General features: G+C 46.8%; 1 protein-coding gene across 1 annotated transcript in view; it reads left to right on the top strand.

The window, feature by feature from the left end:
* The window catches only part of LOC138566975 (endothelial PAS domain-containing protein 1-like), a 423,252-nt gene extending 421,665 nt beyond the window's left edge, over positions 1-1,587 (top strand). The window contains exon 15 of the mRNA XM_069644763.1: positions 1,073-1,587. Within this exon, the coding sequence (XP_069500864.1) occupies positions 1,073-1,263 (191 nt within the window). The 3' untranslated portion in view covers positions 1,264-1,587. The remainder of the gene's footprint in view (positions 1-1,072) is intronic.
* The last annotated feature ends 14,076 nt before the right edge of the window (positions 1,588-15,663 follow it).

Genomic DNA, 15,663 nt, shown 5'->3' with positions numbered 1-15,663 from the left:
GACTCAACATCGACTTACCACCTGGGATCAAGGCAACTTGCCACCCTCAAACCTGATTCGGCCCACACCTACAGCAACCTGAAGCCTAGTTCGAACCTTTTGAACAACATACGCACTGGAATCAGGTACTATTGAGACCACCTGTCCCCTTGGTCTTTTGTGGGGCCCTGGTGACTGGTCAAAGCACTTGTGCACCTTTTTCTTCAAGAAACATATCCATTGAGTGACATTATTGCAACTCTTGCCTTTTTCCTCCCTCCCAAAGTATACAGAGTGCCTACACATATTAGTTCTGTATTTTCTATCTTCTCTTACAGGGGTGGGTGATTTGTTTAACTAAAGTACAAATATATTTTTTAAAGAACTTTGACTGGACATTCTTTTATTTTGGAACTTTTGTACTTTTGCTGTTTGGGCTGCTACAGCCTCACATTCACGCCACTTCTAAGCATATATCCGTCCCTCTGCTCACGTTACCACAAAAGGCAATGGAGGTATATCTCTTGGCAGTGTCTCTTTTCCCTTCATGATTGGGTTCACTGTTGATTTGTAGAACTGTGGGGGCTGAGGTGGCGCTTTAACCACTACTCATCTTTGTACTCCTGCAGAGTAGAAGTAATTTCCTCACATCATGCTCAGGAATCTTCCCTTATTTGGATTACAATTGGCAGTGCTCTATAAGTACATGTTACTTACACTTTAGTAACTATCGTGCTGTTAGACCTTCAATCCGATCATTCACAGAAATGACCACTAATCTATTAACTCCCTCCTAGACAAGATACACTTCGATTATCAGGAGAACAAAAGAGACACTGAATTGAAAGCCTGAGTGGGATTGGGGGGAGGGAGCCTCGGTGTGAGTGGAGCCACCCATGCTTTTTGTTTTTCTTAAAGTGCTATGCTCCTGCTCTGGTACCATCCAATGGCTGGACATCTAACACATGTGAAGATGTCCAAGAATGGCAAATGTATGGCTTCCGCTTTACAAATTCTCAAAACTGAATCACATTGAATGCCAAAATCAAAGGGCTTAAAGGTTATGATGAGTAACTTGTGCTTTTATTTCCAGATCTCGGACATTCTCTTCTCGGCGCGCTACCGGTGCTTAATAACCTGGACTGTGAGGTGAATGCCCCCCTTCAGGGCCAGTGCCGGCTGCTGCAAGGACGCGAGCTGCTGCGCGTGCTGGACCAGGTCTCCACTGCCATGCAGGCAGCCATGGCACCTGCTTTTCTAGGTAGCTGCCACATTCAGCACTAAGCAAGGCTGCTGTGAAATGGCACTCCAAAGGCTGAGGAAACTTGTGCGCTGACTTTTCAACCATTTCTGGACGGGATACGCTAAATGTGAAACAAACAATGCCCGATACACGTAGATCAAGAAACAGGGTCCATCTCTCAGCTTTCTCCTATGTCAACAGTCATAGGCAGCTCAAGAACGTGCTTGTCAAAGCAGCATTTTAATGATGAGACCGTCATTACATTGCAAGCGTGGTCCTTGATGATGCTTTGCAACAAGCTTATGTCGAAGTGTGGTCTAAGAGATGCTTCACAATAAATCGGAATACATTTGTCTTCAACATTATTTACCAGGTCTCATGCCACATACTGTGCTAAGACAAATCTCACTGTCTTCCATGCTACCTTCTCTCTAAACCTGCCCCCATTTGTATCATGCTACAGCCAGAACCTGGCACTTTGACCATTTTACTAGTCACCCTCAGCTTGCCATTGTGCCTTTCCTGCTAGTCTCTCTGGCCCACGTTTGTGACCATCATGCTACAGTCACTCTGTGCTTGTCACTTTAATTATTTTGCCCCTCTAAGCATGTCACTGAGCCTATCATGCTGCACTTCCTAAGTCTGTCACTGCACTTGTCTTTGTCTTCTTCTTGGGATGTCTCCTCAAGGGCCAGAGATGGCAATTGCCATCTGGAGAGATGATGGTCTTTCTGAGCGTGTCAACAGTTTCGCTGAGCCTCTTGCCATGAACCTCATGCTACAGTCACTCTGTGCCTGTCACTGTGCCCTTTATGGTCATTGTAGGTCTGACACTGTTCCTATGATGCTGCAAAGGTTCTCTAAAGCTGACACTGCACCAAAACATACATGCAGTCTCTCTAAGCCCATCACTGCGTATCATCCAACAGTCTCTCTGGCCCTGTTACGGAGACCCACACGTTGCGTTACTCTGATGCGGTGAAGCCTAGCATGTTTAGCTGCATTCGACAATGTGCCTCCTAAGAATCACTCATCGATCTCTGGGGCAGCTCACGGGTTTGTGTTAAAATTCTCATATATATATATATATATATATATATATAGGATACATTACTCACCGTAATCGTATTTCTGATGCTTGTATCTGCTTAGATTCACATGCTGTGCATAGGCCGACATCTAGTGGAAGCTGCGGAGTATTACAGTTTGTTTTTCGAAACTCGAAAATGGGCGACGACACAGGCGTGTCAGTAATACTATCCCTAGTGTGACGTCCACTGTACCCAAGATCCCTCACGCGTCTGGGATCCTCAGATTGTATTTTTTCTGACATGAGGAAGCATGAGGAGTAGCGTGAGTACAGATAATCCAAGCAGATAGACAGAAAGGTAAGACTACAAGCAATCATGCGCCTTCTCTCGGAGGGGAGGAAGGGTGGGTCGCATGTGAATCTAAGCAGATACAAGCATCAGAAATACGATTACGGTGAGTAATGTATCCCTTCTGAGGCTTGTGGAATCTGCTTAGATCACATGCTGTGCATAGATTAGCGAGCAGTACCCGAAGAAGGAGGTGGGATGTGAGAAGGGTCATGAGCAAACAGGTGAGAAGGGTCATGAGCAAACAGGTGTCTTAGAACCGCTTGTCCCACTTGTGTATCTGTCTTGGAATGAGTGTCAATGCAGTAATGCTGAGTAAAAGTGTGAATAGAGCTCCAAGTAGCTGCTTTGCAAATGGTGTCGAGGGGAACATTTGCAATGAAAGCCAGAGTGGCACCAATGCCTCTAGTAGAATGGGCCCTTGGCGTAAAAGGCAGAGTTTTTCCAGAAAGAGAGTAACACAGCTGTATACAGTTGATAATCCACTTCGAGATCGCGCCTTTAGAGACGCGATCCCCCTCTCTGCCTGTAGCTACGGAGACAAACAGTTGATCTGTTTTTCTTAGCGGTTTGGTTTTATTTACATAGTAGAGGACCGCCCTACGCACATCAAGGGTGTGTAGTTTCACCTCAGCCGAGCTTTGCGGGTTCTGGAAGAAAGCCGGAAGCTCGATGGACTGGTTTACATGGAATTTAGATATAAATTTAGGTGAGAACCTAGGGTGTCCTTGTGGATAGTAAAGAAAGGATCCTGCACTGACAGAGCCTGAATTTCACTGACCCTTCTTATGGAGGTAATGGCTACTAAGAAGGCCGTTTTATAAGTCAGGTGTTTGAGACTACTTTTATGCATGGGTTCGAAAGGGGGGCCCATGAGCTTAGCTAGCACCACATTGAGGTCCCATCCTGGCGGTGGGTTCGAAATAGGAGGGTGAAGTCTCTTTACTCCTTCCATGAAGGCTTTAACTACTGGTACTTTCCACCACGATACTTTGTTATGGGATGTGGTGTAAGCCGAGAGGGCTGCCAGGTGTACTTTCAGAGAGTTAAAAACCAAACCTGCGTCCAGCAGGTGGAGCATGTATGTTATCACGTTGGAAGGAGTGCAATCAACTGGGTTGATTTGTTTATTCTGGCACCAAATAACGAATCTCTTCCACTTGTCAAAGTAACAGTGCCTTGTGTTTGGTTTCCTGGATTCTTTTAGGATGTCCATACACCTCTGTGGTAAATTGAGATGCCCAAACTCTATGACCTCAGGAGCCATGCTGCCAGGTTCATTGAGTTGGGTTCCTGGTGCACTGTTAGACCTTGTTGCTGGGACAGTAGGTTGTACCAGGCTGGGAGTTTGATGGGCTCGCACAGCGCCATCCTGCGTAGGTGTGGAAACCATGGTTGTCTCGCCCACATGGGAGCAACTAGGATGAGCGTCATCGATTCCTTGTTCATCTTGTACACCACCTTCCTGATGAGAGGAGTTGGTGGAAAAGCGTACGCAAACATCCCTGACCAGTTCATCCACAGGGCGTTCCCTTGGGAGTCTGGCTGGGGGAACCTGGATGCAAATCCTGGGCATTGTTTGTTTTCGCTTGTGGCGAATAGGTCTATAGTGGGGAAACCCCACTGAGAGAAGAGATCTTCTACGATCTCTCTGTGAAGGACCCATTCGTGTTCTTCTGGGAGGGAGTCTCTGCTTAGGGCATCCGCTAGGGAATTGAGCTCCCCTGGAACATGTTGTGCTGATAGGAAGATGTTCCGTCTGAGTGCCCATATCCAGATTTTCTGGGCAAGCTTGGACAGATTTGGCGAACGAGTCCCTCCTTGTTTGTTCAGATAGAACTTGGCTGTTGTGCTGTCCGTCCGGATCTGAACCGACAAGTTTAGTAGATGGGGCTCGAACGCCCGAAGCGCTCGGAATACTGCCAGAAGCTCTAGCAGGTTGATGTGGTTCTTGGCCACTGAGTGAGACCAGAGACCCTGAGCTGTGTGGTGGAGATGGTGAGCTCCCCACCCAGTCAGGCAAGCATCTGTAGTTACCACTGCTTGTACTTCGGGATCGTAAAAGGGTTTTCCCCTTGCGAGATTCTCCTTTGTCCACCAGTGTAAGCTCTGTACGAGTGTTGGCGAAACGACCACTAGATCGTCCCACTGACCACTTGCCTGAGACCACTGTTTCGCCAACCATTCCTGCATGGGACGCATGCGCAGACGCGCGTGGGGGACCAGGTAAATGCATGACGCCATCATGCCCAGTAACCGCATTGCTTTGCGTACCGTTATTTGTTGACCTGACTGATAATGTGGAATTTGCAGTAGTATATTCCGAATTCTCTCTTCCGAGGGGAAGGTCAACCCTTTCTGAGTATCTAGGATTGCTCCTAGGAACTGTTTTGAGGTGCTTGGCACCAGACTTGACTTCTTCTCGTTGATAGAGAAGCCTAACTCGTGGAGGAGGTCGATAGTCCTCTGAATGTTTGACCTGCAAATTCTTGGGGTTTCCCCCGTTATGAGCCAGTCGTCCAGATAAGGGTACACTGGGATTGCCTCCCTGCGTAGGTGTGCAGCTGCCACCGCCAGTACCTTGGTGAATACCCTTGGTGCTGAAGCTATCCCGAAGGGCAGTGCCTTGAATTGGTAGTGGCGACTGTCCACTTTGAAGCGCAAGTATTTTTTGTGCGCCGGGAGCATGGAAATATGAAAATAAGCATCTTTCATATCCAAGGTTGCCATGTAGTCCCCCTTTTTTAGGAGGGGGATTACCTCTTGTAGCGTGGTCATACGGCATTTTTGGGGCTTGACATACTTGTTGGCAGGCCGTAGGTCCAATACTGGGCGCATTGTTAAATCTTTCTTTGGCACAAGGAAGTAAGTTGAATAGATACCCTTGTTTACCTGGTGTCCTGGGACGAGTTCTATCGCGTCCTTTTCTAGCAGAATGGCGATGATCTCGAGAAGGATCTTCTGATGTTCTAAGGAGTGTATTCTTTGTCGTGGAGGGTGGTTCCGGGGACGCTGCAGTAATTCAATACAATATCCTGTGGACACTGTTGACAGCACCCATCTGTCTGAGGTGATCCCTTCCCAAGCCTGGGTGAAGTTGGAAATGCGTCCCCCTACTGGGGTTGTGTGAGAAGGGACCCTGAACTGAGCGTCACTGCTTTGGCGGAGGCGTGCCACCTCCCTTGTTGGGGCTGCCTCTGCCTCTTCCACGACCTCTCTTGTTACCCTTGCTGTAACTTTGGGTAGACTGCTGGTTGTTGTTCCATTGTGTACCCTGTCCTTGGGCATAGTTGCCTCTTTGTGAATTTTGGCCGCGTGGGCGACGAAAATTACTGTTCCCCCTCTGGTTCGGGGGTTTGTTGGTAAGCTGGCCAAGGGATTTGAGAGTCTCGTACTCGTCCTTGGCATTCTTAAGTGCGTCTTCGACCGCTTTCCCAAACAATAGATCTGGTTCCACCGGCTTGTCTATTAATGAAGCCTGTGTTTCTGTTTTGAACCCCGACTGCCGTAACCACGCATGTCTCTTGATAACAGTACCTTCTGCTATCAATCTTCCTGCGTTGTCTGCAGCGTCGAAAGTTGCTTTTAATATGCAACCAGACACGGCTCTCCCTTCTGCCGAGATCCGAGCCAACTGGCCCTTTAACGGTTCAGGAGCAGAGGCTATGAGCGTCGCGACCTCTTCCCATTGATGGCAGTTGTAACTTGCCAACAGGGTGGTGGAGTTTGCAATCCTTGCTTGGTAGGCGGACGTTGAGGCTACCTTCCTGCCAAACCCGTACAGTCTTTTGCTCTCCTTGTCGGGAGGAGCTTCTGACGACGATAAGGGTGTCCCAGCCCTCTTCCGAGTGTTGGTAACCACTAGGGAGTCTGGTTTAAGATGACCTCTTATATAAAGAGGGTCAGACTGGGCTGCCCGAAAAAGTTTTTCGACTCTGGGGTTGACGGCTCTGGTGAGGTTAGGATTCACCAGGGATGGATCTATTCTACGTTGGATGGATTTAAGGATAGGGATGGTCTGAGCGACCGGCCTCCTTTCTCCCACCAACTCTTCTGTGAAGTCCTTTTCCTCCTGTACACCGTGGGTGTCGATGTGAAAATGTTCTGCTGCGCGAGCAAGAACTTCATTAAGGAGGGGTTGGTTATCAACTGGCGAGTCGGTAACTGGGGCTTCGCTCTCTACCGGGGAATCTACTCTGTAAATTTCCTGCTCATCTTCTACCTCCTCCAGGTCCTCATCCTCCGCATAGTATTCAGACCCAGTTCGTTCCTCCATAATTGAAAACTCCTGGTCCCCTTCAGGGAAAGGTTGTCCTTGGTATCTGGGGTGTGGAGTAGAGTATGGAGTAGAGTAAGGCTGCACCTCGAAGGGGTCAGGTCTTTCGACCCGGGCCTTTTTACTTAGGGGGATAGGATCAGAGGAGCCTGAGGGTGTGGCCCCTTGAGGGTCATACGAAAGGAAATGTTCTGGGTTTTTGTCATAAAAATCCGCTAAGGAAGACATCCTTGACATGACCCTGTCTATGTCCTCACTGGACCATTCTTTGGAACAGGGTATGACTTTAGTAGGCAACTTAGAGGACTTATCAAGGGTACCCTTGCTGGATGTTGATGTCCCAGTAGATTTATGTTTATCTGTCTGCTTGGGGTGGAAGGATGGTCTTACAGGAGTGGAAGGCTGAGCTTTCCGCTGTTTCCCTCCCTCCCCGTGCGTGGAAAAATGTTTTCCCTGCCCCTTGGAGGCCCCAGAGACTTTCGACGCCTGGCGCCGAGGGTCGGGAGAGGTATCTTGTTTCGAGCGTGGGGCCTCGCTGGTGTTAACTGCGCTCTCGGTCTCTTGGAGCGCGGCCTGGGGGTGGAAGTCGTCTTCGTCTTCCGACGATCGAACTTCCGTTAATCTAGGGAGCGAGGCACTCTTGGCAAGAGTGGATGATTGCCTTGCGTCATGAGGCGATCTCGATCGAGAGCGCCCAGAGGACACCGAGTCGGACCGTTCTATCCGTGCCTCTTTCCGAGAAGTCGACGTCGTCGAGGTTCGGTTGGACTTAGTGTGCTTAGTGTGTGTAGGTGTAGCGCTTGCGTCGCCGGGGGTCTTCCCCATAGCCGCCCTGCCGGACAACCTTCCGAGGTCGGGGACCTGCGCTCGGCAGTCTTTCGACGCCGTAATGCCCTCGCCGTCCCAAAGTACGGCGTCGCTGCCATCGCTGAAGGCGCCCTCCGCTGCCATGGCTGCCTGCCTGGCGTGGTGGGCCCAACGCTTTGTCGAACGGTCCTTAAGTGTTTTAGGTTTAAACCTACTACACGCTCTGCAGTTCGCTTCGGGGTGGTCCCTCGGCAAGCAGAGATTGCACGTGGCGTGCCTGTCGACCCAAGGGTATTTGCGGTTGCACTTGGGGCAGAATTGGAAAGGGGTACCCTCCATACGCACCTTGAGGCAGCGGGCTGGTAAGTGTAGGAAATATATAAGGTGTACCTATATACCAAGAGTGAAGAGTATGTACCACCCCCCACTCTCCCTACTTGCAGGGCCGAGGCCAGCGGCCTACTAGGCCCGGGCCGAGGCCAGCGGCCTTCCGAGGCCCAGATCCGTCGTGCAGCAGCCGACGGTCGATGTCTTCTCCAGCCGTCGTCGAGTGTCGATGGTCGACGTTGGGGTGGGGAAGGATGTCAATAAATAATTTTAAATTGCAATAATTAGCAAAAGTATGGCTAAGGCCAGGGGACTCCGCAAGATGCTTCCGACCAGTATGGCGGAAAAAAACAATCTGAGGATCCCAGACGCGTGAGGGATCTTGGGTACAGTGGACGTCACACTAGGGATAGCATTACTGACACGCCTGTGTCGACGCCCATTTTCGAGTTTCGAAAAACAAACTGTAATACTCCGCAGCTTCCACTAGATGTCGGCCTATGCACAGCATGTGATCTAAGCAGATTCCACAAGCCTCAGAAATATATCTCTCTCTCTCTCTAATAACCCACACTTCCTGTTGTCTCTTTTTATCCTTCCTCACCCTCTCTGGATTGGTTATCTGTCCCTGTTCAATCTGGCCCCATCTTCCTCACCCAGGGCTATGTGATGACAAAGTTACTAGTAGTAGGCTAAGCCCTGCCCACTTCCTCCACATGCGCCCGCCGCCAGTGCTTAATTTGTGGGGACGTGTGCGAAGGCTCAGCCCCGCCACTTCTTTCTGAGCCGTCGCACTTGTTGTCCCGGACTCATGATTTTTATGTGATGTTTTTGCAACTTTATATTATAACTGTCAGTTAGTCATAGCCACACAACAAGCAAACTCAGTGTTCACTGGCCACGGTGTCTGCATTATGGGTAGGGAAATGTATTCATGAGCCTAATGACCCAGAATGGCAGGGTGGTGGCTGTTATCCATTTTCAGGGATAGAAATGAGTTGGAAGGCAGTAATAGATGCTGGGTGCTTGTGCTGGCCATGCCACACAGTGCGCCAGCCAGCCTGCACGATATTTGTACAGCTCCACTACTGTAATAACCAGCACCACAGCCGCAGCAGTCAGGGGCAGGGAAATAGCAACTGCCAAAGAAGTGGCTCTTGCTGCAGTGTTTGGTTGGCAAGCTCATCGGTTCAGTAGTTTTTCTGATTGGTCCCGACAGGTATCAAGCAAACTCAATGCCTCCAAATTAAGCAGATTGAAGAACTGAGATGAAGATCTAAAATAAAATTTGATTACAGGGTACATCAATCAAATAAGCAGATTTGAGGCCAGCACTCACCCCGCTGTGCTCTCAATTGGTAATGATATGGAAGATGAGGGTACAGCAGAGGATATAGCAGATTTCTTTAGTAAACTGTCCAGACCCCACCCCAACCTGCGCAACAGCTCCCCATTGCCCACTTAAACTTTGCCCAGTTTCTACCTTCCACCCGGTACCCAATCCCAAACTATCATTACTCTCTGGTTCAACTTCACCAGCCTGTTCCCCAAATAGGGTGGCAGGGAAGGTGGCCACTCCCAGTTTTCCTCAGATTGGCCAAACACTCCTTTCATCTATCTGGAACCATCTACAGAACAGGCACCAACTACAAGGGACATACACTGATATTTCAATCCCATCTAAGACAGGTAAAAGAACTCTGATGAAGGAAACACCCTGGTTGCCGTGGACACACACTGTGGACAGCAGACCTCATAAACCTAGGAAACAGCTTTCAAATATTAGGTAAGAGCCAGAAAGTTTTACTGAAGAACGTGACACTGTGATACAATGCTCTAACCCCTCATGGGCTGATATGAACCACTGCAGGGGTCAGAATTGTGTGGAGTTATTTCGCTCCTGGTTATACACTAGGGGAGCCTGGTGGGCTTGACACCAACATCTAGCATGTGCTACGTTTGGCTACCCAGGGCAACTGGCACCATACAAACGTATCCATAAAACCTTATGTATGTTTGTCAATGTGTATAAATGAGCATTGGGACACATATAGAAGACATTTAAAGCACAATGATACATTTGTGTCAAGTTATATAATAGTTCCTGGTTTCCCATAAGAATGTCATGCTTACTAGGAGGTTCCGAATACCTAGGAGCTGTTTTCTAGCTCCTGCTAATCAAATCCTTATTTTGATCCATGCACCTTATGCATGTAATGAGGCCTGCTGACATTAGACGGAGAATTATCCGACAAGGCAGCTAGCCGTTGATTGACCTTGGGATACACAAAGACTTGGGGCATGCACAGAGGAAACCTTTAAATGTCATTCATGAGGTTTGCCTCAAAAAGACAGACCGGGGCAAGATTAAGAATTTTAAACAGAACAAGGGGGGTTACCCTGCAGACTACCTGGATCAGCTTACGTTTGTTTCCCAGCATTCTGTCATAATGAAACCAACAAACTCTGAACAAGAACTTGGCTAATGCTTCTGTTGAGCAGTTAAAAATTATAAAGATTGGGAGGCAAACAGAGCCTTTGTCTCAATTGGCTATGATGGCTAATCATTATCTCGCGTGCCAAGAGCAACAGAGAAAATACTGAGAACAAACCCATGGCCTTGCCGCTGCATAACCTCCAAGGGAAGACTATGTCTCAAAGGGGAGGGAGAGGTTTTCAACTGGGAGAGAGAGAGGTAGAGGATCGGTAGAGAAATCCCAGGGGACAGGCTTTAGATTCCCCACAGCCTGTAACTATTGCAAACAGGATGATAACTGGAAGAAAGAATGTCCCAATCGACTACACCAAAACTATCCACCCTCACTCCCAGATCCACCTTGTTTACCTCATTCAGGCACACCAGTGTTTATGACAACACAACACAGCACCAGCTACTCCAAATAGGGATCAGTGTTAGGACAGCATGAGAGATAGCTTTGTTATGAGTCCCTTATACCCATTCACCATATGTGCAGTGTGTTATAGAAGGGCAGTCTGTTTCATGTCTAGCAGACACAGAAACTAGTACATTAGCTAAGCAATATAAAAGCTTCCACCACTATTATCGGTTCTATGTCATCATTTTGCTTTTTGTAGGTCGCCTAACAAAAAGACAGATTTTTCTCGGCCGATTCAAGGCGGCCTACTAAAAGTGAAAAAAACTGCATTCCCGCGATCCCTCGAAATGGGACATAGCACAAAATGGCGGCATAAAAGCAAAAAGCCTCGCTTTTATGCCTCAATTGCCCTCACTGCTCGCAGCAAAATGAGCTCATGATTTTTCAGTCCTCAGATGACAATAAAGTAGCATATATTCAGAGTAGAGAGTCTGCTTGAGTACGAGTGGCCCCTCCTAGCAACCGCCTGCCATTCCCCAGTACCAGTTGCAGCCTTAGGCAGAAGAAGGCTTCGCCCCGGTGACACACTCATTGCTGTAGCAAGGAATAACTGTCCCAATGAGTAGCCATTGTAATACTCCTATTCCCCCTGTATAAAAGGCAGAAAGGACACTCACATTTCTGTGCAGGACCCCTGTGCTGTCAACACAGGAGTGTTGCCATGCATCCCAATATGCATCCCAATGGCACTAAATCCTGCAACAATATTGTCATGCATTCCACCCTCAGCTACCACCTTTACAGTTGTAGACCTCGGTCTTGCTTTCTTCTCCATCCCAGAGTTCACAGATGCAGTACTGGTTTGATTTGTTGTACGGTGTGTTACAGTACACCTGGAAACGCGTCCTCTAGGGATACACCCCATACCCTATTTCCTCAACTTTACAAGAAGAGTTAAGATGATGTAAAATTCCCAGCAAAGTCTATATTGGATCAGTACGTAGACTCCTTTTAGCCTCATGATATTATGATGCTTGCAAACAAGATGCACTAACGAGGGTCTCAAAGCATCCATCAGACATTGCAGATATGTTGGGGGTGCATTACCTACCCAGGATGCAACATCATGGCAGGACATCGGCTGCTAATGAGCCCTGCAACCGAAGTCCTATTGAAATACCTAGACCCAGCACAATGAAACGGATGCACACATTTCTAGAGATGGCAGGGTAATGCGACCTATGGATACTAGGTTATGCAGTATTGGTCAAACCATTGCAAGAAGTAACACATTGCATACCCCAACACCATCCCCATGGTCAGCAGATGCAAAAAAAGAGTTTCACTTTATTAAAATGTGCGTGTGCTATTGTACCTTCATTAGGGTTGCAAGAATACAATGAAAAGGTGAGGCTGTATTGCCACCAAATAAATTCATTTTTGCTTGCAGTTGTTTCTGAAAACCACAGTGAAAAGTAGTGAACACTCTAATTATAGCACAGTGCTTGACCTAGTGGCTGCAGGTTTCCCCTCTTGTCTGTCACTGCAACCACGTGTGTAGTACAATAATGTGAATGCACTGTTCTGCGTTTCCCATTTGAAGTTGTGGTAAAACATGCTATACCTGCACTATTAACATGCTATAACTGCACTATTAACATGCTATAACTGCACTATTAACATGCTATAACTGCACTATTAACATGCTATAACTGCACTATTAACATGCTATAACTGCACTATTAACAGGCTATAACTGCACTATTAAGAAGCTATAACTGCACTATTAACATGCTATAACTGCACTATTAACAGGCTATAACTGCACTATTAAGAAGCTATAACTGCACTATTAACAGGCTATAACTGCACTATTAACAGGCTATAACTGCACTATTAAGAAGCTATAACTGCACTATTAACATGCTATAACTGCACTATTATCGAAAACGAAATTACATCTTCCACTTTCTCACTCGACAAAATATGGAATTCTATTACTGAACTAGTCTCATATTTCACCAACCTACTGCCTTTTTAAATCTTGCAACTCTTTTACCAAGTCCAACGGAATACAAGCCCCATGATTGTGCAGCCATTATTGGTGAGCATGCACAAGCCAGAAAAACCTTTTCGTTGTGTCCAGACACAACTCTGATTTAATCCCTTGTGTTCCTTGGTCCTGCTTTTGTGATGACAAGGGGCAAATGGGCGAAGGGGATGCGGTCTGTTCTCGCAAATTTTGGTAGAGAGCCCAGTTGTCAAATATGTTCACCATCCAGGTTGCAGAATTAGCATCTCTGTGACGGTTCATGTCACATGACTTAATACAGCAGATCTACGTCTTACCAGGGCTGGCTGCCCTCCAATGCAAAGTGAGCTCATCATGCTAAAAGCTAGTTTGTCAACTCAATAAACCCTACAACTTTGTGGGAGCTGGAGTAAGATTGCTGCTTGAAGTTTGGACGTGGACATGCTGCCAGTTTTTGTATTAGAATGCAATGTAATAAAACTACCTTGATCCTTGCTACTCTTCCATATTCTATCGTGTGGGCTCCGTTTTTTACGTACTAAATGTTCTGGGATTGGTAAACCGTCTAAACCAGCACTGCCATTTGGGGACATTGGTGCATTTGGTAAAGCTGGCATTGTGGGTATATAGGTCAGTTGTCAAACTAGGAATATACTTTGGCTGTCCAACAGGGAGTCCACTGCAAATTTGCAAATAGTAGTACACTGTGATTGCGCATCTAGGAATATGCAGGATTGATTTGCAAAATCCCGATGTACTTTGAATAGTTTCAAAAAATACTTTCAATTTGACACCAGTATAATTCCATTTTGCAAACTGGGAATATACTTGGGGTTGTCATACTGGAAGTATACAGAGTTGTTCAAACTGGGAATCTACTGTAAATGTCAAACTGCAAATACACTGGCATTGTGCCAGCTGGGTAATCTACTGGCATGATTGCCCAGTAAAAAAGTGTAAAATAATACTGTTCAATAGCACACTGGGAGTATACCAGAATTACGCAATAGTGAGTTGGAACTCTGCTGGAATTGTCACTGTGGGACTATACTAGAAGTATACGTACTTGAAGCATACTGCAATTGTGTATCCGGGGGCAGTGTGCAAAATGAGGACCTGCTGGGATTATAGATATGGCAATGTGTTAGGATTTGGAAAACTGGAAACTAGAACCATACCTCTGTAGTGCAAACTGGGAGGATGGCCAGGCTAGGGATATACTACGCTTGTTAAAGCTGCCATTATATTGGGATTGACAAACCGTGTGACTTGCTGGGATGGTGCAACTAGTTAGACAATCCAGTAAACTCTAGGAGTGTATGGTGTTCATTCAAACTGAAAATATACCAGTGCTGTGGAGTATAGTGGGTTTGATAAACTGGGGGTTTAAATGGGTTGGGCAAACTGGCATTACACTGAGGCTGGGTAGGGTGTGCATCTAGCTGCATGGCACTCAGACACCATGCTCCCAGTCCTGGACTTTCCTTCTACAGTCTGCCCTTCCTGGGAGGTTCGCGGCGAGTAAATAACATGACAGGAAACGGTTTTGCTTGATGTCTTGCAATGGCATTTTGAATTCGTCAACATTTTAAAAATGTAGCATCTAAGAATTTAATTTGCCCCCTAAAATTTTTGCCTCGGCACATAATGGCTTCTCGGGCAAAAAGTTAGTTTGGAACCCTTGTCACCTGGGCCTGAACCAATAAATTAGGGGAAGACCAACTAGTGAAATGAATGGACTGTAAGGAAAGGTTTTCTATTCAGACATTGAAGGATGCTATGAGTAAATGACCCACATCCCCTTTTAATCATGCCCAACATTTTGCAGAATTGTTATTCTTCAAAATTACGCCTCTAACATCAATTTCGGTGAAGTTTCATTGTAAGAAAGTCAAGGAACGAAACAGCTAATTGTATGCACTAGTCGCAAAATGAAATTACACTAGTATAGGACTTGAACGCATGGCAATAAATGGGCCATTGAAGTCCTTAAATACTACCAAGCAAAGATAAGATTCTGATTGGTTATGGAGCATGCCCACTTCACCTGGCTGGCCTGTAATCAAGATACATATTCCCAGCCCATGTGTTGATCCCTGAGGCTTCAGCCCTGCATATTTAAGGTAGAACATAGAGAGGGGAAACGCCACACTAACATTAGAAGCCCAGTTCGAGCGCGGAATTAAAAGGTGGACCAGAAAGAAGGGCACGGCACGGCCAACAGGAGACCTGGCCAAGTTACCAATAGCAAGTGGCAACAAGGGTCCCATTAGACCGGACCACACACTGCCCTAGGACACTATCATTCTGTGAAACGGAGTGTCTTTGTTGGACACCGTCGCCAGCTGCCTTGCTTTCAAGACAAAGGTATTGGCCTTAGGACTGAGGGGTCAGACCACTGGTTCCTTTAGAAAAGGGTGTATTCTGTATTGTTTGACCTTTCCTCACACTTAATATATCCTTCTAATTGTATCCATAATATTGTACCCATTACCATGCACCCTTGTTGTGCAGAACTCAATATCTTAATAGTTTTGCACTAAATAAAAAAAAAACACATACAAAATACAGCCGGTATTATCCCCTAAATTCCCACTGCTTGGCTCCCTCCATCTGTGTTTATGCTGCATGCTCCATATAACAGACAACTGAAAAACTGACAGATGCAATTTGACCACCCAGTAGACGCTTCAAAATGTGGTTCATTCAGGAACCGTAGAAATGAAAGTGGAGCTGAGAGTGCCTCTATTTAGTGGGGGCTTACGTGTTGTCTAAGAGTGACT

This window comes from Ambystoma mexicanum, chromosome 2p (genome assembly GCF_040938575.1).
Source record: "Ambystoma mexicanum isolate Mex_15411 chromosome 2p, UKY_AmexF1_1, whole genome shotgun sequence".
In the NCBI taxonomy this organism is placed as follows: Eukaryota; Metazoa; Chordata; class Amphibia; order Caudata; family Ambystomatidae; genus Ambystoma; species Ambystoma mexicanum.
This window is presented reverse-complemented; position numbering and strand designations above follow the sequence as displayed.